Below are 25,749 nucleotides of genomic sequence, written 5' to 3'. Positions count from 1 at the left end.
CATGATCTGCCTCTAGATTTGAAGCTTTCGTGACTGCAAGGATTCAAAATAAAATAATAAGAAATGAAAATAACTAAATTAAATCACTTTTTGTTATTTTCATTTATTACTAATTTTTTTTTTTTACCTACGTGACTTTACCGAAAGAACCTAAGAGTATATGATCTGCCTCGCTGATGCACAATCAATGCCTCTTGCACGCACGTGTTGCTACTGCCACTGCCACCCACCACCACCACCACCGCCTCCTGCCGCTGTAAACACACTGCTGACGTCACACCCCCACCACCCACCCCCCTGCCTGGCCACGTATGCAGCAGCAGCAGCAGCGGCGGCGCAGTGAAGAAAAGGGGGCCCTCTCCTACTACTCCTGCTGCTTGCGTTCGACTGGCTGGCTGGAGCTCATCTCTTCTCGCACCATCTCTCCACCATCACCTTCTGCGTCTCTAACCCCGGTCCCCTCCTCCTCCCTCCCCCCTTGCACCTCAACAAGGCCATGAAGGTGAGAGACACGCGCACACAACACAACAGGGGGGTTGGTTGGTTGTTGTACGCGGGGCATTGAACTGGTGCGGTGAAGAAGATGATGATGATAATGGTTGTGATGGTGTTTGGCCGGAGCTAGTTTTGTAACAGCCATTGGCCACGTCTCTCTGTGTCTCTCTCTGTGTCTCTATGTGTGTTGTGCGTGAGGTTTGCCTTCGTGAACGCAGCCTGTGCGAAACTAAACGCCGCGTCGTCTTGCTGCTGCGTTGTATCGTGTGGCACGGAGTGTACTCTCTCGTGTGAGTGCGGAGTTGTGGTGCCGTCTAATTCCTCTCTCTCTCTCTCGCTGCTTTATTACGGCGACACACGAAGCCAGCAAGCGGCTCTGTTGTTGGCAAAGTCGGGGAAGGAAATCGGTGTTCGTCTCGCCACTAACATTCGTCTCGATGTCGTCGACCCCACATAGTCGTGGCCTCTGCATTCGTCGACAAATTGTCGTGGCCTCCTCTCGTTGCTGCTGTGGTGGTGGTGGTGGGTGGACGTGCAGCGTGTAACGCACGTGTGCATGAGTCGAACCTCCATCGATTTCGGTGGATGTTGTCCGAGTGACCTTTAAGATCATCAATGTTACCGTGACCGATTAGGCGACGCGTCGATAGATTTAGACGCCTCCGCGTTCAGTGTGTCGCACGGGTTTTTGTTGGCCGTGTGTGCTGCATATACTGTCTGCCGTGATGCTGTGGGGTTGGTTTGTGTGTTGCTGTGGAAGTAGTAATACTCGACAGAAATCCACTGCTGGATGAATGCCTGTGTTAGTTGTGGGGGGGTGGGGTGGGTAGAGGCATTGGGGTGGTTGACCATACTTCACCACGCCAGTCAGTGCAGGTTGGTGAAGGCAGAGAGTAAAGCCAGGCCCTTCCAGGTGAAGGGGACATGAGGTAGGAGATGAAGATGTTTGTTTAACAAGGGAGAGTTGCATAAGATGTGGCTAAAGGGGAGCTGGGGGATGGAGAGAGAGAAACGGATCGGGCAGCGTTTAGGGGATATGGAAGATACATTTGTATAAAGCGAGGGCTGACATAATATAAAGTGAAGATAGTGTATACACTGTAGAGGAACTCAGCGGATGATGGTGCTGGAAATCTTGAGAGATGCAGAGAAGGCATGGTTACAGCGAACGATGGAGAGAGGCGGATGGAGATAGGCAGAGGAGGGAGAGAAAAAAAGATAGGACTTTGCAGAGAGGGAGAGAGATGCACACACATAATGGTACATAGTGTGCTTACAAAGGGAAGGGATGTGCAGTTAGGGAGATGGAGGAAGATATTTAATGATGTATCGACAGAACGTGCTGTAGATGGATGCAGAAGGAGGGGGGGGGGGCATGGTTGTGTGTGGGAGATAGTGGGCGATCTTTCGAGGGAAGGGATATACAGAAGGAAGATGAATGGAGTTATACGATTTACTGCGGCTCATGGAAAAAAATGTAGGTATAGAGTGGCAGCCAAGGAAAAGTAACGCTTCCGAAAGTACGTCTGCGGAGGAGATGGAGCGATAGAATCTGCTCGTGCCCAGGTGTCAGGTGGATTATTACACTATAGGGTTGTGAGGTGGATGGGCAGCTTTTTGATGCGTTCATCATCAGCAGTGGCTTTAACCCTGCCGCTGCTGATGATAGACACATGGCGCACACACACACGAGAGAGGGAAAAAAGTAGCCTCTGGCTGACACCAGGTCAGGGTTTGGGTCAGATGACCCCAGCTGTTGCCTGTGCCACGTTTTGCTGCCAAGGGGTGGAGTCTGTGGGTGGTGGTGTTGGAAGGAGGGTTGTCGCTCAGGGGGTGGGAGCAACACGTGGCTCTGTTAGGAGGTGAAGGATGAGAGCGAATGGCAAATTAACCCGAACACTACCCCCTAACCATAGTCTCGGTGCCAAACCTACCATTATCTCTGATCTTGACTCTAACCCCAATATCGGGCCCTCAACCTACAGTTTGCCTTTAACCTAATTCGAGCTCGGTGTTTTGCCCCCCCCCACCAACACTTGTACTAGCGATACGCCTAATTCTAACCACCTAACCCTAGTTCTAACCCTAACCTAATGTTCAAGTCATAATTCCTATCCCTTGATCAATAATGAATCGCAATCCTAGACTTAACCTGATACACTACTTCTATCAAGAACCCTTAGCTATTACCGATAACTCTATCCTGTATCTAGTTCTAAATCCAACTGTAGCCCTGACCTAAATTCAGTCCTAGCCCCTGACCCCAATTTCAAACATAGTCCTAACCATAAGACCGAGAGCCATATAACTCAATATAATGTGTCCTTGGCAGGTTAAGGTCAAGACTGTATTGAAATAAGGCAAGCCATAATTGCCTCGCACTAGATATACTCGCACATTCATTGGGAAATGAGATCCATTGCAAGAGGCAAGGTCATCCTGAAGGGTCACGGATATCATCTCCATAGCTGAACTTGTGAATGCGGTGTTAGGCAATGCTTAATTTCTCAGTATATCCAGGTTTATAGTCGGCACGTGTCTGAGAGTGAAAGCAAGAGGAATACTGGGTACGGTGTGCCCTATTTTCTGGGTCACTGACATGGGCAGACCTCGCCTAAATTAAGCCCTGGATGTTGGCTATTAAGGATTTGCTCAACCGAATGCCGTGGTGGGACACGCGGGACGTGTTTACGACAATCGGAGATGTAAGGTCGGCAGTAGGAGTGGTTGTCGTTGTTCTGTAAATAGAAGGGGTGTTGCTGGTGGCGGTGTGGTTGTGATGATGGGTTCCTTTGTTATTGCTTGCGTTGATAATGTTAGCTCCGATTGGGTTAATGATTGTAAATATTACTTTTTTTAGAAGGTCTTGTATACTTGCCAACCATATCGATTTAAGACTTATGCTGCAATTTTGAAACCCTTTTAGTGCATACCTATTTTCAAAGCTCATCATGCCACTTCATACAATTTATTATTATTTTGATGCAATCTTACTTTGAAATTCGGTATGCGATAAAAGGGCTTTAAAGGCAGCAGCCGGACCACTCACATCCTTCGCGTTGGATAGTGAGTGGTATTGGTGAACGTGGTGGTTTATGTATGGGGTCAAGTCGTTGGTGTTTGTGGTTGGTGTGTTTGATTGTTAAGGGCCTTGGTGTCGTTGGTTGTGTTAATATACACTGTGGTTAGGTGTTTGCTCATTGGTATTACAGTAAAGTGGACTTGCCTGTGATTTTGTTCTGGTTTGAATTATGCCAATTATTAAGGGATGCTGATAAAGGTTACGCTTTTAGTGCATCTAACCTGAGGTAGTGTATGGTATTATGGTTAGTATTTCATGTTGGGGTTAAGCTCAGAGATATTATTAGTTTATGTGGCTCAATAAAGACGAGTTATGATTGTTTACCGCTAAAGCTAAATTTAGTATTATGAAATAAGGTTAGCTTGACGGTTACGGTTAAGTCTATAGATAGGCTTAGCACGAAAGGTAGGTGTAACATTATAGTGAAGTGTGAGACTGAGATTAAGGCTAAAGTTCGAGTTATGATCGTGGCTCCTGTATATATTTTTTAAAGGCCACAGAGCCCCAAGGTTTATGGCGTTAACCTTCCCCGCATGAGTTGGAGTTTGCGTTATATAACGCAATGAAGTACATTTGACGAAGTAGAACACATGTTTTTTCGGTAAAGTCACGTAGGTAAAACATTAAAATTAATAAAAATAAAATAAAAATCACGACGTTTCGGAGGCAACACTTTTATTAATTGTAATGTTTTACCTACGTGACTTTACCGAAAAAACCTAAGAATATGAATCCTTGCAGTCACGAAAGCTTCAAATCTAGAAGTAGAACACAGCACGTCCACAAGAGGAGGGAGATGGAACGATCATGCCCAGGCGCAGCACTGGGCGATTTAAGCGGCGCAGGCTGATTGGTTGCTGCCTCCATTCAGCAGTGGATTGACCGTGGCCGCTGATAATGAGGACGAATTCGAGGTTTTGACGCTCACAATCCCAGGATTACACACAACCCAGAGACTCAGCCTGCCGATTGGTGGTTAAGAGGGGGGTGGGTGGGCGTGAGTGAGTGAGTGAGCCTTGGGGGCAGAGAACTCTGCTTGCTGGAGGTGCACACGTGGCAAAGACGTCCACATGGTACGTGGTCGTGTTTCCCTCCCCCGTGCAAATATACCGACGGAGGCAAGTAGCAGCGACTTGGGCACTGGTTGTTTATGTCTTTACTTTAGTCACGGTCTTCGTCGGCAACATACTTTTGGAGATGTTGTCTTAGTCCGCGGATTAATTTAGGCCTTTCTCGAAAGTCGCGTTCATCGAGCAGACGATGCAAGACAGTCCGCGTTATTCAGTGTTGATGAAGGGCACGCAAATTCCTCCCAACAATAGTATCCGGTCAGACAGTTAACGTATTTGAAACTTATTTTTTTTAATAATATACTGTACAGCTTGGTGATTTTCATCCATAGTCGTTGCTCATAAAAAAAAACACTTCGTCGAAAGTTATTTTCGTCACTAATTTCGTGAACAAAATTAACATTGCACTGTGTTCTGCCTGATCGCTGAGGATCGAGTGTGTCACACCGAGGGAAACAGGTAGAGAATGGTGACGAGTTAACATTTGAGTGAGTGCTCGGCTACAGTTTAGCTGAGTTAACATCTGCGTTAGTGCTCGGCTCGAGTTTAGCTGAGTTAGTATCTGCGTTAGTGCTGGACACGAGTTTAGCTGAGTTCGCGTCTGAGTTAGTGCTAGGCTACAGTTTAGCTGGGTTAGCATCGGCACGAGTTGAGCTGAGTTAGCATCTGCGTTAGTGCTAAGCTAGAGATTAGCTGCGCTAGTATCTGCGTTAGTGCTCGGCTCGAGTTTAGCTGAGTTAGCATCTGCGTTAGTGCTGGACACGAGTTTAGCTGAGTTAGCGTCTGAGTGAGTGCTAGGCACGAGTTTAGCTGAGTTAGTATCTGCGTTAGTGCTAAGCTAGAGTTTAGCTGAGTTAACATCTGAGTTAGTGCTAAGCTAGAGTTTAGCTGCGGTTATGGAACGGATTGAGTTAACAGGACAGTTGGACTTGTGGTTAACGTTCAAGCTATACAGTCAGTACTAGGGCTTTAGGTGAGTTGATGGTCAGGGTTTGTTTAGGACGGGGTTAGGTTGGGTGATGGGCTACCTGCTTGAGTCTGGGATTCAGAATTGGTAAAGGTTAGGTTTGGTTAACATTTTAATGGGAGTTTGTATTGCGGTTCAGGATGTGATAAGGTTTTAATTGGGTTAACTCCGAGGTTGGCCATCGTGGAGATGGAGTGAAGATCATGTTCTGAAGCTATAAGAATAGAGTGATGGTTGGATAATGCCTTCATTCAGCACTGGATATAACATGATTTCAGATTATGGAGTTTTGTGATTGTGTATGCTGTTTATTGAGATAGAGTTGCATTAAGAGTTATGGCGAGCATCATGCTCTGGGATTAGCAGTGATCAGAATGAGGTTTATGTGATGGGAATGTGTCTGGTTACGCTTGGGATTGACACAAAGCGTATTGTAAGATGAGGTCAAGTTTCACGTTCGGTTAAGTATTCGTTGGAGTTGTGAAGACTTACACTTTGACTGCGTTTCAAACAAACCCAGCGTTTGCCCTGATACGATCGTGGTTAAAGTTAAAGTCCATGTTGCATTCAGTTTTGGTGTAAGAGCGTGGTGGTGTTATTAAGCTCAGGCTATGCGTTGGGTAATGTGGTATATCATATTCGTGTTATTGTGTTGTGTGACAGAAACAGGACCCACATTGTAGCCAGGAAACTGGGATTCAGGTCAGGCCACTGGGTGGACTCACAATGATGGCCAACAAAGGATAAGCCATTTAATATGTTAATTCATGCTCCTATAAATTATAGTGAGGCTTGCAGCGTTTGAAGTATCCTTATGAAATACATTATTTACACGATACTGTATGACATGATAGAGAAATAACATTTTTATTCTGACTTTTTTAGTTCACTGAGTAAAGGGAAACGCTTGTTATCTATGACTCTATTCTGTTTATCCACAATTATCTATGTATTTTCCCATCCTGCTTTGCAGAATGGCTTCCAAGTATTCACATCGTTTTTGTGGATAAAAGTTCATCGGCAAACCCATCCGATTATGTGATTATCTGCGAATTCTTTCCTGCAGATAAGTGGAGTCGATTCGCGAGTAATCCTGTCGATAATAATATCCGCAATGTTCGCCCCCTACTTCACTATGGTTAAGAGGCGGCGTTCTCATGTAAACCTCATTCACTGTAAAATGAATGACCAGCTGCATTGGATCGGATTGCAGTAGAACATGTTTAGAATCTCTAAAAACCATAGGAGCGTGGTTAAATCCTGCAACGTCAATAGCTGAAAAACACTAACCTTCTGGTTTCATCCCTGCACAAGAAGGCTTGTTTTATTCATTTGTGAATGTGGCCAGACACTCAGTTTATTAACTCCCACAGCTTGCTTTTAAAACCATTAATTCCGAATAAAAGGTACCGTGGCTTTAAAGGTTATTTGGGTTTAGATCACGGGGGTAATTTATTATATTGGCTGCTGTTTTTAGTGGAGCCACAAGGGTTTGTTGATTAGTCGTGAAAAAATAAATGAGTAGACACTTTTCCCTGGAGAATAGAGTTTACAGTGGAAATTATGTCTTTGCAATTGCCCACATCACATGGCCGAGACATCCCCATCCAGTACCAAGCCCTTGAAATCATGCTACGATAACTGTCGGGCAGCCGTACATTTTTATTGTTTAGTCGTGAAAATTGTCGACTAATTTGAGTGGAGAATAGCATTTAGAGTGGAAATGGTGGCAACGATCAGCCACGTCACACAGCTGCAGCGACCTATCCGATACCAAGACTAGAGCTGCCAGACCTCTCGAGTTATACTCCAAAGCCCAGATTGGCGTTGGCTCCTCTATGCAAAACCATAAGCACACATGTGTGTGTTGAATTAATACAAGAATGGATGCGCTGACTGAACCGCAAGGCCCTCTCTTCTCTTTGCTGTTGACTACAGCCACGCTTTAATTGATTCAATCAGTCAATGAGATTTTGTCAGTGCATGTCTGAATTTTATACTTTTCGAACGGAGCACACGGCATCAAAGCCCCCACTCGTTTTACGCCGCTTTCTCTCGCCACGTCACACTCGTAAATGTTTACGTAGCCACTCGAAATGTATCGCTGCTTTAAAGTGAGTTGAACATGCGGAAACCTACGTGGTACGTTTAGACAAACATAACGTGGTGCTGTAGTAGGTAGTATTTGTTTACATGTACGACGCCTGCTGGAGGAAGGTCTCCCCAACCCGTGTGGGTTCTTGGAGTTGTATGACCATACTTCACGCTGTCAGTGCGGTCGGTGAAGGCAGGGAGCACAGCCACAGGAGCATAGAAATCACATTAAGTACAACACTGTATACACTTCACGCTCCTCTTCTTGGTTCTTTCGGTAAAGTCACGTAGAATGGAAATAATAAAATAATAAAAATAAAACATAATAAAATAATTCTCACGACGTTTCGGCCACAACGCAAGCAGCCGTCCTCAGGTGGAGAACAGGTCTGTCGAGAGGACAGAGTCTGACCTGTTCTCCACCTGAGGACGGCTGCTTGCGTTGTGGCCGAAACGTCGTGATAATTATTTTATTATGTTTTATTTTTTTTATTTTATTATTTCCATTCTACGTGACTTTACCGAAAGAACCAAGAAGTTCTAGATTTGAAGCTTTCGTGACTGCAAGGAATCATATTCTTAGGTTTTTTCGGTAAAGTCATGTAGGTAAAACATCAAAATTAATGAAAATAAAATAAAATAAAACAAAAATCACGACGTTTCGGAGGCAACACAAGTCTCCGTCATCAGGTGGGACCGTCACAGCCGAATTAGCTGCATCAAGTGAGGCAATGATTCAAGATGTAATCCCTTATAAGCAAGTTGAAGGGGGGAGGAGAGGGGGGGGGGCTCATCAGAATGTGGTAGCCAATGAATGGAACGTATCGGGAGGGAGGGGGGCGGGGCTCAAAGACAGCACGGAGTGCTAAGTACAACGCATCGGGAGGGGGAGGGGGGCGGGGCCAAAAAAGATGAATCCCTGCAGTCACGAAAGCTTTAAATCGAAATACATCACGCTGTTAGTGCGGGTCGGTGAAAGCAGGGACCATAGACACAGGGGCATAGAAATCCCATTAAGTACAACACTGTATTTTGCTGCGCTGCACTGTGGTGTCAGAAATGTAGCGGCCACAGCCTATAATGCCTGTTATGTATGGTAGTCGCCCATCTAAAAAGTAAACAGGCTCAGCCCTGCTTAACTGCTGAGATCTGATGAGATTGGATGCATTGCCGTTGACTTTGGTACTGCAGTTACTTTGTTACTTCTATTACTGCTATAGTTTCTGTTTGCTGCTACAGAGAAAAACGTTCTTCATTTGGCAGGCAAATTCTAAAATATGGAATTTAACCAAATTAAGTGCAAATCTCTTTTAGTATGCTTTTTTGTGCACTCATTGATGACTTGGCTGAGAACGCTAAACTACGCTTTTGAAACTGGTTTAGTCACAAGCGTTTGCTTGGATTCGAACCCAGGATCTCAACGGTGCAAGCTCAGTTATAAAACTGAAATTACTGTTTAATTGATATTCCTTCGACATTGATAAAGGAGACCCTTTCCATCGTCTTTTTATTGACTCCGTACTCAGGAGCTGTTAAATACAAAAACACTCCCATTATCTGTCAATTCCAGATGAATCGCAGATAAACTGGACTGTGGATGAGAAATTAACTTTCAACCTTGTCAACTCTGCTATCACGACCTCCTCGCTAAACCTGACCCCACTTCCATCATTATGTAGTTATCCGCTTTTATAAAGTCTTGAGATATTGTTGTGTTTAGACGTTATATAAATTGTTCTGGATTTTAAGTTTTCGTGACTGCAAGGATCACGTAGGTGAAAAAATTAAAAAAAAGAATAAAAAAAATAGAAATAACTAAATTAAATCGCGACGTTTCGGAAGCAACACAAGCTTCCGTCATCAGGTGGGACAACCACAGCAAGAAACAAAATTACTGTAGAAGGGCAAAGAGAACTGTTTGTGTGTTTTTTAAAATAATATTTTATTTTTTTCACCTACGTGACTTTACCGAAAGAACCAAAGAGTATGTATATAAATTGTTGTTTTAGTCTGAGCCAGCAGCACCGATTGAGTTTGTGGGTTTGAGGCCCAGGGCTAGTAATCTGTCAGAACGCCGATGCCGAGATCTGGGTATGTGTCCCACACATCTCAACACCTGAGTTCAAACCCTGGGGGCTGTGTTAGCTGGAATGTGCATGAAAAACAACATCTCAGCCAAAACACCGATTGCCACGTAAATACAAACATAATTGCAAAAAAATGCAATTGAAACTTAATTCAGCACGAACGATAATTACATGGACGTGGCATAAAACAACTCTGGGTGGGGGGGGGGGACATGGCACAGTCAATATTAAACCATTTTTTTTTATTAATGGTAAACACGAATCACAGAATGTGTAAACACGAAACACAGAATGTGCATTATCTGCTTTGTGCCTATCGTGCATTTTGCTTTTGCTCTCAACCCCTTATGTATACGAGGAAAGGCTATGACACTAATCACTTTCTGAAACAAATTGTTGTGCCAAGATATTTGGGCTTGACTTGAATAATTCAGCAGGGGCTGTAATCAGATTTAATGCAAAAAAATGGAATAATTTGCATAGTGGAAGCATAACCCTGCTGTGTGTGGAAAACAAAATGATAAACATGAATATCGTGCAGTGGGAACTCGTGGATGGTTGGCGGGGGAGCTAGTGATGTGGTTTGTGTTGGAGAGCCATGCCAGTGCCACTGAGCTCTTGAGTAAAATTTCAACAGCCGATCAACATTCCATCAGTTTTCCATCCATACGCCGTTTGCTGGTCTTACCTTGTGCTGGACAACTACACAAAATGTAACATACACATATCTTTAAATACAAAGTTATTTACTTATAGTTTTTAGGTGTAAGTCAACATCGAAGCTGTTGGTGAACATTCACTCAATTGGAAATTCTCTCCTCTGCTCACCCTGAGGTCTGGTTGAAAATACACTACAACCGGCCATCCGTGCTTTCAACTCCCTGCCCCTTTACTGCCTCAGGGTCTTTGTCTTCTCGACTATAACTGCCTCTTTTCTATAAAAAAAAACCTAATAAATTAACGGCACCTTCCATCCGCCAATGACCAACATGTCCCACTCTTTCGTACAGCACGTTGAGATGCGGTTGCATTTTAGATGGGTTATAAATACAAATTGTGTTTTATATTACTGTGGGATTGTGGTGGTTAGTAAACTGATTTACGAACACGGTGCCCTGAGATCGATTCGGAGCTACGGCTAACGTCATTGTCGAGTGATCTCCAGGCTTGTCCTGGACCTCCACTTCACCAACCCATACTGACCATCACCCCATTGGTCTCTTGAGCTGTTCAAGTGGTTGTTAAAGACCCTGGGATGTCATTGACAAGAGTGGGGCCCCACTTCCCTGCTGGTAGGGTGTCACAGCGCAATGCTCGAATGTGAGAATCGCTTGTTTAAACAAAGGGCAACAGGTTGATTGACTGGAACACACAATACAGTTTTGCCCCTGCAGGGGAATCTTGAAAAATGTGGCGAAGGCGCATTTCTGCTTCAAGTTGTTGTGTTCGGAACAACCGCTGTGAGGACCGCTATGTGTGTCAGTGGACCTGCAGGGGGTGTTGGATAAATCACTGGCTGTGTTCATGTACAGTGGTTGCTGTGATCGCATTGAGAACCACAATGGGTTTTGTCCGTGTAAATGCTTGTAATGTTACGCCGTGAACTATTACTCTTATTACTGATGCTGCCGTGGTGCGTTTGTTATCACACTGGACTTGCAAGCCACAGATGGCCGGGTTGCATCTCCCGGTGGGCAAGATTCTTAACCCCCCTCCCCTGCCCCCCCCCACTGCCACCGCCTCTATTCACCTCTTCCAAAATGTCTGGGCAGTGTGGAAGAGTAGGCCAAATAACCTCCACAGAGGAGCTGCCCCATAGCAAAGGCCCGTCCGCCAGCAGTGGCGTTACTCAAGGTTCGCAGGGCTGCACCTTTACCACCGTTATCCACAACAGAGTGCATAAGGGGATGACTTTGTCACTCGACTTGTGTTGTTCACAGTGGGTTACGATATGTAAACCATGAACTTGGAAAATACGTACAACCCACTTGGCATTTGTGGGCATTGCCAAGCGGTGCATTTTGCAACACCCATTACACAACTTGCTGTCCGGTTTGCCCAAACACTATCCGAACGCCAAAGTTTGTGAAAAGTGCAGTGTGTGCAATTGCGACGTGAGACATCTCGCCTTTCACGTGAAAAAGTGAACCTTTATACCCTCACGTGAACTTTTAATTGCGCAAAGATTTGCGATTATGGAGTGGAACTATCACTGAACTCCTTCCGGTTGGTTGTGCCGTATTCCTGAAGGACCCTGTCCTCGTTCTCTGCAATATTCAAGTTGTGTTGTCTTTTTTTGTTGTCGCTGTGTTCGCACACGGCCGACGGTCTCCCTTGTAAAAGTGGCAGCCTACTGGCTAAACCGGAACATCCGTGTAACGAATAAAATTAACCTAAACTTGTAAACTTAAATCGCACCGAGCCGTCCAAACGGCCGGTTCATTGATTTGACCTGACTGACCCCATGAATAACTCGAGTCATGGATAAGAGGACCAGAGATAAAAGCAGTCTCGCAGTATTGCTGCTGGGTATGTAATTGCCCTCTGTTTGGTTTTGCAAAGTAATATAAATGTTTATTGCCCCACCCCCCACAACCGAATAAAGTGGTTTCAATCTCGATTTAAAGCTTTCGTGACTGCAGGGATTCATATTCTTGGTTTCAATCTATTTAAACAAATTGAAAATAGACGTCCCCCAACCCCTACTCAGCCCCCCCACTCACTCTGCCAAAACACCACTCGAACGTGCATGTTGTTTCGAGTGCCTGATTCAGTACGTGTAATTAAAAAGGAAAAACATATGGACGTGTCTATGCACTCTACATATCAGTGGCTGGGGGTGGCTCCCGGGGCTAATAACATGTCGGAGCACTGAGCTGGTACTGCTGGGCTTGGATCCAGGCAATTATCCTTGGTTAAAACCGGCTTGTCAAGTGTGGCAAGTTTATGGTCTCAGCCTGGTCACCAATCAAAACAATTGCAAATGTATTCGATATGGTTTTCACTTCATTTGGCAAATTCCAGGTGAGTATAACAATTGAATTGAAATGTGAGGAACACGCTCTTTGCAGGGCACATATATGTAACAAAAAACGCTCAAATTGGCTTCAAAGGTTACTGTGATGTTAGCTTCAATATTGTTTTTGACACACTGTGGTGCAGTGCAAGGTGCACGAGTTCCGAATAGAGCCTTGCGTCTCATCTCGGATCGTGCCGCTGATAGCAGGATTATAATATTCAGCAAGAAAACAACGACAATATAATTGACCTCGACGAAGTTTATTCTCTTTCTCACATAGTCGTGATTCGTTATGACTCGCAACTTGGCACGCACACAGTCCTGTGCACAGTGTAGTCCTTAATTGAGTACTTGGTGAGGTATGTCAACGTCAGCAGGTGTGGTGGGTGGTGCTGGACCGCCTGTTTGCGCTTGTCAGGTACGGTGGGACGCCTCCTATCCATGAATGATGTCGAAACTGCCATTGGCAGACCTTATTATCTGTGACATCTGTAATTATAGATTCGCAGAAGAATGGATAATACAAAAATAGACCTGCGCGGCAATAGGAATATATTCAGATCAGCCTAGGACTGTGAATTATCGGAGTGGATGTTAGCATCATGAATTAAAGGAGTCGTACTGAATCAGCCTGAATAGGCGCTCAAGAATGGCTCATCTCAACAAGCTACGAGACTAACGGCGTGCCTTTTTTTTCTGTGCGCGTGCGTGCATGTGCGAATTTGTCCGCGTGTGGACGTCAGGGCCCAAACGGAACGGAGAGCATGAATGCGGATATGATGGGCACACCTCCTCACTTGCAGACTGAACCGCCCACAGGTAACCGTGCCCACACAGACAACCCTCCTGCGTCTCCATACCGCAAAACTCGTGGCTCCCGCTGATATGGCCTCACACCACGTCACATCTCGTACTCCTTTTCTCACTTGCACATCCGAAGCTAGGACGCGGGCAGCCCTCACGTGGTCCTTCACTGTCTATTTCCCATGTCGACCCGGATCCAAAACCTGATATGCTGGTCTCATAAAGACGTCTGTCTGAATCTGGCTTGAGGACAAGCAGAACCCAGGGGTGGGGCTAATCGCGTCCTTCATATCACCGTGTCATCTACACGCGACTTAACTGGTTAATTGCTTGTGATGTCAGGGGCACTGCTCGGCTTCTGCATTGAAAAAACCAACCTGGCGCCTGGTTAGCCATGCAGGGCTGGCTTGGCACGGCTCGGTTATGTAGTGGTAAAGAGTTATCGGGGGATGGCACCGCTATACTTATTTCCAAATTCAAGTGAAGACAACATATCAACACTTCTGGCTACAAAGCCACAGGCATGGCCTAGTCCAGTTGTAGCTCCTGGCCAACTGTCAAAAAAAAACTCTGCACGAGGATTGCGGTGAAGCCCTCCTCCCTAAGTCTGTCTCCATTTTAACATGGAGAGTTTTGCTTGGAATATTTTTGCCGTCACAAAATTTAGTTGTCGGAGACGGTGCTGTCTCCCCTGACCTATGTCACTGACGGTCTCTGTGACATTTCTATTGAGCCGATGAGGTCATAGGCTGAATAAAGTCAAGGAGACACTCCAGCCCAGTTATTTATGGCCTAGAAAAATACTTTCCTGCAGTGACGAGGAAAGTGAGGCGATTCGTTTTCCAGCAAATATTCCCAGTTTGGCAAGACAAACCACCCTTGGTTATTTTTAGCAGATGTTGGGTGGAGCCATTTGACCCTCATTGTTATGTGTGTGCGTTTAGAACCACATGCGTATGTGTTCAGGAATGCACAAATTATGGGTAAACGTGCTTGCATGCTCACAAGTAACACATGGCACAGTTACACATGTGAAAATGGTATGCAAGCAATCAATTTAATACGCACAAGAAACACACCGTTACAGGACGCATGCACAATAATACAACACGCACACACAAACATACACAAATGCAGCTTGAAATGCCACCAACAGCATGCTTGCACAAGAATACACCACGCACACTAACGAACACACACACATGCAGCGTATACTCACATCGACACAGCATGCATGCAATCCGATACCACACGAACATACACAAGCGCAGCTTACAATGGCATCAACAGAGGATTAATACACACAGGCATTAACAATAAGCTCAAACAAGTGCCAACAAAGTTTTCATATGTACCAGCATAGCTAGCGCACAAGTATCAACAACACACGTGCATAACAACAGCATCGCACACACACACCACACACAGAATACTACAAATATTTAGCACGTGGCAAATACTGGGCAAGCGTTGCAAGTACATGCAAGGCATTATAAGATAATAACTTTCAGTCATTCACTGCTTGAATTAATCCTGCACATCTGATAGACCCGAAAAATATTATGATGAAAAAGTAGCATCCTTTGATATTTGCTAGAAATACGGTGGTGCTGTACATTTTGACAAAAATGCAACGTATATTTGGTTAAAAAAATCGTAGTAATTTGGCCTAGTTTCCATCGACTACTTGCAGAACATGCCTTTTCGTGCAAAGCGTAAATGAGACCCACATTCTTGAACAACCGCATCTATTCTCAAAGAGACCAATACACACATGCAGACATGTACGTCTTGTACAGGGAGCGTAAGTGTGGTGGTACAGGCACTAAACACGTACGCCTCCTGGGTCCCGATATATTTATCACAGTCCTGCAGGGACGTTGCCTTTAAGAACGAAGTTTGCAAAAAAATTGTTTGCTGCGATTCCCACGGTGGCCTGAGTGGGAACAGGAATCGCTGTCTCACTTTCTAATCTGGTGGTGCAAAAAAACATTCCGAGCCCATACTCTTTATTGATTTGAGCCTTTAGACTCGGAGCTGAGTTTGTTTGAAGTTGGTCAGGAGCAAATACTGGACTCGTGGCTTTTTAGGTAGGTGCCTGGCCCTACTTTGCTCGCTCACATAAGCATGCACAACATACTTTCACCTGGACCACTCTTAGAAACGAACTGATCCTGTGACATCATGGGGTCATCGTTTAAGAGAGATGTGAGGTCAAATACCATACCTCGCTCAGGTCAAATTCAGTCATGATTTTGTTTTGTTTTTCTAGGTTCCCCAACTCCTTAGCACAACTCTCTGTTCCAATTCAGTGCAACCAACTGATGACAAATACTCTCTGTTACTTGAATCCCAACCCACCTTTGTCTCCTTCCCCCCCCGCCCCCCCCCCCCCAGATGACGAGCGAGACCATGGCAAGCCGGCTCCAGCGCCAGGCATGCTCTGGCGGGTCTCGGGCGGCATATTCAGCGCCACGAAGGGGGCGGTGGGCGCCACGCTAGGTGGCGTGGCCTGGCTGGGCGGCAAGGGCTACGAGGTGACCAAGACGGTGGTGACCACCGTACCAGCGGCGGGGGTCGGGCTGGTGAGGGGCAGCGTGTCGGCCGTGGCTGGTGGGGTCTCAGCCATGGGATCGGCCGTAAGCAGCAAAGTCCCCTTTGTGCCAAAGAAGAAAGACAAGTCCGACTGAATAACACTGCCGCATAGGTTTTCACAGTTGCGCTGTATAGCTCTCCCCGATGTGTTTTCTGGTTGAACCACGTGTTGTTCGTCTCGTGGAGTGACAAACACGTCGGACGTCATGTCGAGCAACACGCAGTGCAACCCGAAAAAACATCGAAGAGCCAAGTCCGACTGAGACTGGCGCGCATGGTTAGACCGCCGGATTACAGTACAGGGCGGAGACGAGGGGTCTGGATCGACATGCGATTCACACCTTCGGCCTCCCTGTCTCTCTGCGCTCTCGTTGTACGACTTGCGCGCGTGCCTCTTGTCCCTTATCGCTCGCCATCTATCCCTCCCGCTGCAAATACAACAGTGTTTTTTTTTTCTATCGCTATTTTTTGATTGCGTTGTCGGCGTCTTATGCGCATTTTTGCCACGTTCGTGTGTTCGGTTTACTGTTGTTGCTTTTGGACAGCCGACGATGTGCGTCTCCGCAGCCCTAATGAATTAAAGGTAGAGCTGCAGCCCGGTTATTGCTTGCTCACACAACTGCTGGTAGATGGGGCCTCTATTATAGGAAGCTCTCGGGAGCCGTTCCAGAGCGTGCTTTGGCCTACTCATCCACATTGGCCAGACATCTAGCAAGAGGTAGGCGTACCCACAATTGACCTCACCACATGCGACCTGTTGATGGACAAATTCATCACAATGCCCTATTTCACAATGTTCAGAAACATTTAAAGTGATCAGGTGCTGTTTGCAGCAGGAGCGAGGCAAGGGGGTGACTTGTTAAAGAGATCAAGAGATTCACGCTTGGTTTTGGGGGCTCGGAGAAAGGGACACATACAAAATTCCTCCCAATAACTCCCATCTACTGTCCTGTGAAAATAAAGCCACTTCTGGATCCGTGATTTGGAATTTTAATTAGCCCATCGGATGAAACAATTTTCAGAGCTTAATTTTTTTTACGACTTCACCTGGAGACAATCGTGCTTCAGCCAGCAATGTTTCAGAATGTAATCATGTTTTGTCTGGTTTATGAAAAAAAATGGCAGAAATGGGATGTGGATGTTGTAAAGTTGCACTCCTTTCTTTTGTAGAAACCTCTGTTGTTAGTTCACTTTCAAAGCTAGGGTGTCAAGAGCAAGTTTCAGACGAATGCTTCAAATGCAGCAAGCTGCCGTTAAACTCCTCCGGTAGCTTGGAGGAACTTTGGAACGTGCAACATTTTTGTTCTGATTGGCTTTTATTGGAGCCTCAAGTCCCAATGTTTGTATCCACACGGTGGCTTTAAACCTGGTCTCTTGCAATATAGTTTCAAACAGAAAAACTGAGCCATTTGCATTGTATCAGTCAGGTGTTACTAAAAACCACTAACATTAACCGTATGTGCATATTTAAAATAAAATATTGGGATTTATTTACCAGTCAGGAGGACATCACGTTGGTGTTGAAATATGTGGACGATGACATCTCAACTGCTCCTGGCGTCACCTTATGGATGACCTCTTTAACTCAACACTAAACTGCTGCACTGCTTTGTGTTTAGTAAAAGTAAAAGAAGCAGCTCTTTGCATGTCACAATTGGACATTTTAGTCTGAAAGCTGGTTTTGGCCAAATTGAGTTTTTTTTTTGGAGTGATTTGTGATTGGGCATCACAAATATATGAGGTGATAAATTCACTGCACTTGATAATGAGGTTTAATCACAGGTGGCCAAAATCCAGATCAGAGCTCATCAATTCAGCAGTTTGGCTTATTGCTGTGACATTTATTATCCTGAGTTTTGCCACCCAGCTAACATACAATTCACGCATATTTACGATACAGAAACACCGATCTAATGTGTCCTGAAACTCCGTGCTGAAAGACGGGTTTGGGCCAAGCTGTGGGCACATTCTATCGAAGGGTTTGAGGCTCCATGGCACCTATTGATGTCGACATGACATGTTTGATGTGTTAATGAGACATTCCTGGACACCATAGAGAAGTGAGGTTATGGAACGGTCACAGCGTTTGAAGCGTTTGTCTTGTGCTTTCTTTACGCACGTCCGCTTAACAGTGCATTGCGATCGCTACAAAGAAATATATTTCATCCAGCAACACATTTAACTGGGCAAGGATTGTTGAGCAAATCCTGAAACAACTGGCATTAAACTAATATTTATTTGAACACAATGACTTCTCGGCACTAGAAAAGTGTCACCAGATCCAGTTTCCTGTAAATGATGCTGAATAAGTGGCCTCTTGTTGTTCGTGCTCAACAATCCGGCATCGCGGTCACTTTGAGTTGGATTGGCGCGATGGTTTCAAGTTGTAGTTTTAAGACGTTCAAAAGCATTGAGATTTCTTTTGTCCCCCCTGATTGCGTTGCGCACGGTGAACGGGCGTAATTTCGTCTTCGACTAAAGGCTGCATTGCACCAAGCTGCACACAGCTTCGTTTATTTTGCAGCCTTGACATCGCTGAGCCTTGCATCCCCTGTGCTATGACTCTAGCTGCTCTCGCCACGTAGTCTGTTGTCACGTGAACAGCGCTTTGAATTTCGGGGTCGCTCACAAACTGAAATGCAGAGGCCACGTGGTGACAATCCAATCTAAGTTCCGTATGGTTTGCATTTTCCCCGCGAGGGTTTTCTTAAATCTTGGTTGACGATTATGACTTTATTTATTTAAGACATTATTGAAATTGGTTGTTTCATTTCAATTACTATGGTCTGTGTTTAACCAGGTTAGGGACCTGTTGGAATTCACTACCGTGGCAGGTATTGTGTGTAACCTTAATCGAATAAAGACTAATTCATTTTTGTTACATTTAAGTTGGGGGGTGGGGAGGGCGGGATAATTCCCAAATGTGAAAACTTGCGACTCTCGCACCATCCTTGTGCAAATTGTCACAAAATTTACAGCATTTTCTTTGCAGGAGGTGGCATGCTCTAGGTAACATACATTATCGGTGTCCCTGCCTCGTGTGCACCGGTGCTGATCCTAAGGCTGTCGTAGAAATTCCACATTGCTCTGCCAACGGCCAGCCTGTTCGTAGGATGACATTGTAGTATCAAGCACCATTGGGATGATGGGTCAAATTAACCCCCAACCAGCATTTGAACCAATGAGAATTGGCTTCTGACTGCCAGTTTGAGCATCGGGACACAGTGCCACGTGGATAGGGGAAAATACTGCCACCAATAAACAAATGAGTGACTGCAATTGAACCGTCCTGGTTGTGCAAGCTCCGTACGAACTGGTGCATTGGCATGGTATGCCAAATGCGGTGCCACCCAGCTGATAAAATTTGATTAAACTCCCCACAACACTGTGGGTAACTGTTTTTTTAAACCAAACTTCACGCTAGTCAATGCAGATCGGTAAAGGAGAAGACCACATAAGCGGTACTGATATCACCTGCCACTGAAGTTTACCGTGCCCGGGAATGAGCTTTAGGGTCAATGTATTCATATAGCGTAGGTTGCTAACCACTGCGCCACCCAAATTGTGCATCGCAAAGAGCCTCGAATTTTTTGCCTCATTGTTCTAGCTTGCCTGGCCTTTTTAGTGGCATGGGGGCTTCAAAACATTTTATTGTGCAGCCTGCTCTAACGAAGCTTTGCCTTTTTGAATCTAGAGTTTACACTTCAATGATTTAACCTTTGGCATGTGAAAAGTTTATAGATGGGACTTGGCAGAATTAAATCCCTGTCTGTTCCACAGTTAGGGAAATGTATTGTGATTAACTTTTCATAATAACCTGCATTGTAAACAATATTGAAACGTTGAATGAACTTGTCATTAAAGGGAGTTGATGTTTGCAAGTAATCTACACTCCAGCATTTTACCTCTTCGAGATGATCATTCTGCCACCAAACAATACAACAAAATGACGTTATGCAGACCCACATCGGTTTAATACTGTCGTTAAGTCATAACTCTTGAAATATTTGCAGTTGGGAAACAAACGACGTGGTATACTGGCCTATATCTTGAGAAATATTTAAGCATTCAACAATCTCAAGCTAGAAATTAATCGAGTGACACGTCTGGTCTGGAAGTTCAACCCACAGGCAGCCGAGTGGGTACACAGACCGATACATTTTTGATTTTAGAACTTTCGTGACTGCAGGAATTATTATTTGGTTCTTTCGGTTAAGTCACGTCTAAAGATAAAATAATAAATTAAATTAAATAATAGAATACTATTATTTAATTTAATTTATTATTTTAAATATTATTTTAAATAATAGAATACTATTATTTAATTTAATTTATTATTTTATCTTTAGACGTGACTTAACCGAAAGAACCAAATAATAACCAAATAATAAAACGATACATTTTTCTATCTTTTAGCTTAAAATTGCTGAGCCTGAAACTCTTCAGAACAAATATTTAAGGTTTTCCTACAAGTCAATCAATCTTGTCGAGTTGACCTACGCAATCCGTTTGTACGGAACGGGCTCTGGCGTTGGCTGATTCTAGTGCAGGCCTATGGAAGGCTTTCTTCGCTGGCTTTCTGCAGGCCTGTTGAAGAGCATTACATGAAAGGTAAATATTTTTGGGAACTTTCACTCGTTATATCCCGATTGTGCCTTTGGCATTTACGGGCAACATGCAGCATTCCCCCCCCCCATTTTGAATCCCTCTACGTAGAGAACAGATCAACTTTTTGTTGGGGCTTTGCTTGAAATATTTAGAGGGCCTCTTTTCCTACCATCGCTTACCTTTGCTTTAATTACCAGCGCAGATGGGTGGGTGGTTTGCCTATTCTGAATTAGCCCTCGGAGCCAAGCTGCTCTGAATGTACTGTAATGCATCGTTCTTGTGATGGTGTATATTGTGCATAAACTATTAACTGGGCTGTGATCATCACACTCGATTTTCCTGTTCAACCAGTTATGGCTGTGGGCTAATGGATTGCACACCCAAGTTTGGACTTAGTGTACTGGCTGATAATTAACTCTTGGTGTGGCCATCAGCCGCAAGGGAAAAAAAAGTCCATCTCAAGCACGTTATTACTAAATGATAACATTTTCAAAAAAGATAGTTAAAAAAAATAGTTTTCAAAATAATGTTAAGATTAAATTGTCATAACTGCTCTTTTAGTATTCACGTAGAAATATTGTTTGAGTCTTCTTGAGATGCAAAGCTGCTGCAAGGCAAGGAAAATCACCGTCCAAACAGAAAGGCAAAAAGTAAAGGTGCAACCCTGCAATGTCATGCTCACGCCTCTGCTTCGAAGAAGAATGGCCTCTACAACATGGAGCTTTAGAGAACCCCTCTAGTGGAGCGTTGGCCTTCTCTTCCACTTTGGCCAGACGTCTTGGAATATGTGCGAGTACCCACACTTTACCCCATCACACGTGACTTGCCGATTGAGTGTTTGTGTACCCATTCATACTGCTGGGTTGACAGACGGGTTCATTTAAGAAGCGTGCCCATTGCTTCAGCTGCTGCACTAAGATTGATCCATGGCAGCATCGCCGTAGCATACAAATGCTGACTATATATCATGTGTCTCATCACATCTAAGGATGTGCAGATGGCCGTTATTTGTGAGAATATGTGACCTCGTGATTTGCATGTTCACCGATAACTCATGTGCAGGTGTTGGCCATTGTGTGGCCAGTGCCATAGCCCAAACTTGACACATAACCGGTGGCCAGACTAACATCGACGATCAATCTAGCCAACTCACAACAACAACATCCCCCCGTCGGTGATGCACGCTAGTCGGGTACGCCCCAAGATGTGACTGCTCTCCACCGCCGAATCGATACTTTTGTTCGGCTAAGCTCGAGGTGGCGCAGAACAAAAAGCTTGCGACCGCCTTTCATGCGCCGCTCGCACTAATGCGTAGATTAGGAGTTCAGTGTTCTTCTTTCTGTTTTCATCGTTAATGTTTACGTGGCTTGCGTCGGTAAGGTCGTTGCGATGCGCCTTGTCCGCTGGTGAGGTGTCGTTAGTAAGCTGTGAGGTTGCGTCGTACCCTCACTTGGTTGCCCCGTGTGCTTTAGGAGCCTGGGGACGTTTGCATGGGCGACTGGGGTCGGTCGTTGCAGTTGTCCGCAGCAACGGAGTCCCCATACTTCACCGCTCTCATTCGCTCACCCTCGCCACCACCACAACACCGAGAACAACCAGACAGGTTTCGATTGAAAGCTCTCGTGACTGCAGGGATTCATCTTGGTTCTTTCGGTAAAGTCACGTAGAAGGGAAATAATAAAAATAAAACGTAAAATACAATTCTCACGACATTTCGGCCACAACACAAGCAGCCGTCCTCGGGTGAAGAAACAGAGCTGTCGAAAAGACAGCGCTCCAATGAACACTGCTAAGCTTGGCAGCGTATTTCCCTTCTACGTGACTTTACCGAAAGAACCAAGAAGATGAACCAGACAGGTGTTATCTCCGATGTCGGCTTTGCAAACCTGATAATACAGGTCACGAGTTGCACTTCTAGGGGGTTCTGGTTGGCTCTATCGTAAGCGTTATGATTTGATTTAGTGTTAGAATGGAGTTAGCTTTTAATGTAAGGGTTAGGTTGATAAACAAAGGTTTGTGTGTTGCAGGGTAGGTTAGAGGCGTTATTGTTGGCTATGGCTATAGGCATGTGCACAATTGAAGTTAGCTTTATCATTATGGATAGAGTTGGTGGTATGGTTTAGGTTATATCTCAAGTTTATATTTGAGTTCACGTCAGATCAGTGGCTGGTTGCTGAAAACACGTTTATTTTTTAAGTAGATTCGACACGAGTTGCGGTGAAGCAAATCACTCGAGCGGTTTTACGCAATTGGCCCCACAGAATTACTAGCTTCAATGTGAGGTTGGATTTCCCATTGTGGTTTTGACTGAACTGGGATTGGAAGGTACCACTACGACTGCTGCAATGTGAATGTCAACCAAGTAAAATGGGGTTGGAGTTGGGGGAGGGGTACAGATCTAGAGACCCCTTTTGGCGGAGAGGGAATGAGCCCGAACGGCTTGAGAGCTCCACATGACTCGTGTACACAGCCCCAAGCCTCGACAATTTAAACTGGCCAGTACTTCACAGTTCGCTGAGAAGATTCACCACCCTTGTCACTTCCGTTTACACCGCCGTGCTTCAAAGTTGACATGCCCTAGAGTTGATGTGTTTTCGGTTTTTATCAATTGACGTTTTTTTTTTTTAAACCCAGGTGGAATGGTGACTCGCGTCAGTTGTGCAGATCAATGTCATGCCCAGGGCCAGAGCATTGAGGTGGCACTGCTGAGATCTTTGGATTTTATGGTTATTGAATGTTGTGCAACGTTAAACCTGGTTCTCACCATACTGCAGATGTACTCGCTAATACGCTAGCGCTTTTCCCTGCTCGAGCAAGTGATGGAGCCAGTGGTGGAAATTCCGTATTCTGTTGGCAGGGCTGAGTTACTCCAAAAGGAGTGACTTCCCACAATGCAGTACTCGTCTTATAGAGGGATGAAAGGCAAACTTGAAATCCGATTTGAACTCTCAACTGGCAACACTCCCCACCCCTGCACCCATTGTGAGTCAAGCGCGTCCCGCCACAGTTCCCACACGGATGTTGTTATACATCTGACACGTTTCGCATTAGACGTGGCCCAGCACAGCTCTGCGGTAGACAATTGTAAATATGTGTGTAATAAAGATGAGGGATTCGGGGCGTTCCACGCTTCACAGGGCACGACGAAGCACTGTCTTGTGGTCGGTGGCAACAAATGGCCCTCGCGAAGCGACGATGCCAAGGCGTCTCTGTGGTGTCTCTTGTGCGCTTTTGTGACACCTTTGGTGTGAGACTCTGTACAACGTTCCCAGGATAGTTGTATTGTGACGTGGACTCCGTTAACACAATCCTTTGTCAATTCGGTGCAGGAAAAAGGCCTCGGCATGCCACGGCGGCGACGGGTGTTGTTTGACGATAGGGGGCGCTAAGGACCCGTTCGGATTTCCGCTCGCCACTGATCTCCATGACCGGCGATAGAACTAAAGATACTGGGTTCAGAAACATTGTGCCACCGCTCCTTTTCAGGGATACAATTTTCTGGATTTACAGCAGTGTGGTTACCATTACGTCAGCACTATACCCTCAACTGGGATATTAGTGGCGACATCGTAATAAAAAAAAGTGATGTGAAAGGTGTAACAGCTGGCTGTATATTGGGCAATGTGAGGGAGGTTTACAAAACGTTGAGGAAATTAATCACAAAAGTAAACCGCAATGTTTCAGACCGTACTTCTAAAAGGAACGAAGGTTAGTCGTGTGTTGTTTGCGTTGTGATGACGAGATGTCGCTGGGAAGCCTGGCTCTGTGCGATGACAGAAAATAGAGGGGAATAAAAACATACAAATCGCTAACTGTTGTAACGTTGTGGGTTGATGTCGGTTTTATCAAACCACCCTGAAAAAGTGAAGTCATGTAGGAAATACAAAATGTGTAAATGTCATCGTTTTAAAACGCGACCTGTCCGAATTCTGGTCAAACGCCAATAGCAAAGTGAATCCACGGTGGCAAATTTTTTTTTTCCCCCTTTCAGTTTTGCGAAGAAAGTCGTTAAAACCCGACAACACAAAACTCTAACCATATACTGCACAACCTATTTTTTTGGCAAATTGATATGATAGTATTATGTATTTTCTACTGATATCTTTGAAAACTTAATAAAAAGCTGATACCAAGGGGGTGTGTACCTTGTGATGTTTTTTCTGGTGTGTGTATTGTACAATTTGTCCCAGCCTCCACAAACCATATTTCTGTTCAATCAAAGGAACATTATGGATGAGTTTTTCTTGTTCTCCGGTTGTTAAATATGTCCTCGGCGAGAGGCTGCTATGTCAGGAAAAGCTATGGGGGTGGTACCATCTTCAACATTGTTAGAATTCAGATGTTTCATATATTAGGCCATATGTGCTAGTTTCATGTTACAAATGAGACAAATATAATTTACAAATTATTGTTGAAACATAGCAACATCGCCCCTGACTGGCAGACTTTGGGAGATTATGTCATTGGACGGGCACAAATCTGGTCAACATGTTCCATGCATTGAAAACCACACGTGTTGTAAACATTACTTCCCTATAGAGCCGGCATATCCAGTTATTTCAATACTGATGAATGGTGTAATTACTCGACGAAATGGATAACACTTAAAAAAAATATTACCCCAGTTCCAGCGTGTGCCGCTGGACGGGAGGTGTTTGGTGAGGCTTGGCGACGTCATCAGTTGCGTCGAGCTGGCCGTGGCTTGTACGGGGGTTTCCTGCTTTCAGTCGGCAGGGTATTGCTGCCATTTTCAGAAGGAACAAACGACAAGACGAACTGCAGAGATGGTGGCAACGAAATCAAGTTGTATGCCGTACAGATGCTAGATGGAATGTTGCGTTGCTAGACCATGTAATAGATGGCTTGGGGAGGACGTGATCCAGTAACGGACCGATAATGGGTGATCATGTTGCTGTGGCATTGTGATC

General features: G+C 45.0%; 1 protein-coding gene across 2 annotated transcripts; it reads left to right on the top strand.

The window, feature by feature from the left end:
* The first annotated feature begins 285 nt into the window (after positions 1 to 285).
* Positions 286 to 24,955, top strand: TMEM263 (transmembrane protein 263). Of its 2 annotated transcripts, none has more exons than XM_078594182.1 (3): positions 286 to 502; positions 13,558 to 13,633; positions 16,016 to 24,955. In XM_078594182.1, exons 1-3 carry the CDS (start codon positions 497 to 499, stop codon positions 16,306 to 16,308), a joined length of 375 nt encoding a protein of 124 aa, XP_078450308.1. In that variant the 5' UTR covers positions 286 to 496; the 3' UTR covers positions 16,309 to 24,955. The 2 variants fall into 2 exon arrangements, with proteins under 2 accessions (XP_078450308.1, XP_078450309.1); XM_078594183.1 differs by lacking the exon at positions 286 to 502 and adding an exon at positions 4,575 to 4,650.
* The last annotated feature ends 794 nt before the right edge of the window (positions 24,956 to 25,749 follow it).

The sequence above is a fragment of the Lampetra planeri genome, chromosome 5 (assembly GCF_965212315.1).
Source record: "Lampetra planeri chromosome 5, kcLamPlan1.2.h2, whole genome shotgun sequence".
Classification (NCBI taxonomy): domain Eukaryota; kingdom Metazoa; phylum Chordata; class Hyperoartia; order Petromyzontiformes; family Petromyzontidae; genus Lampetra; species Lampetra planeri.
This window is presented reverse-complemented; position numbering and strand designations above follow the sequence as displayed.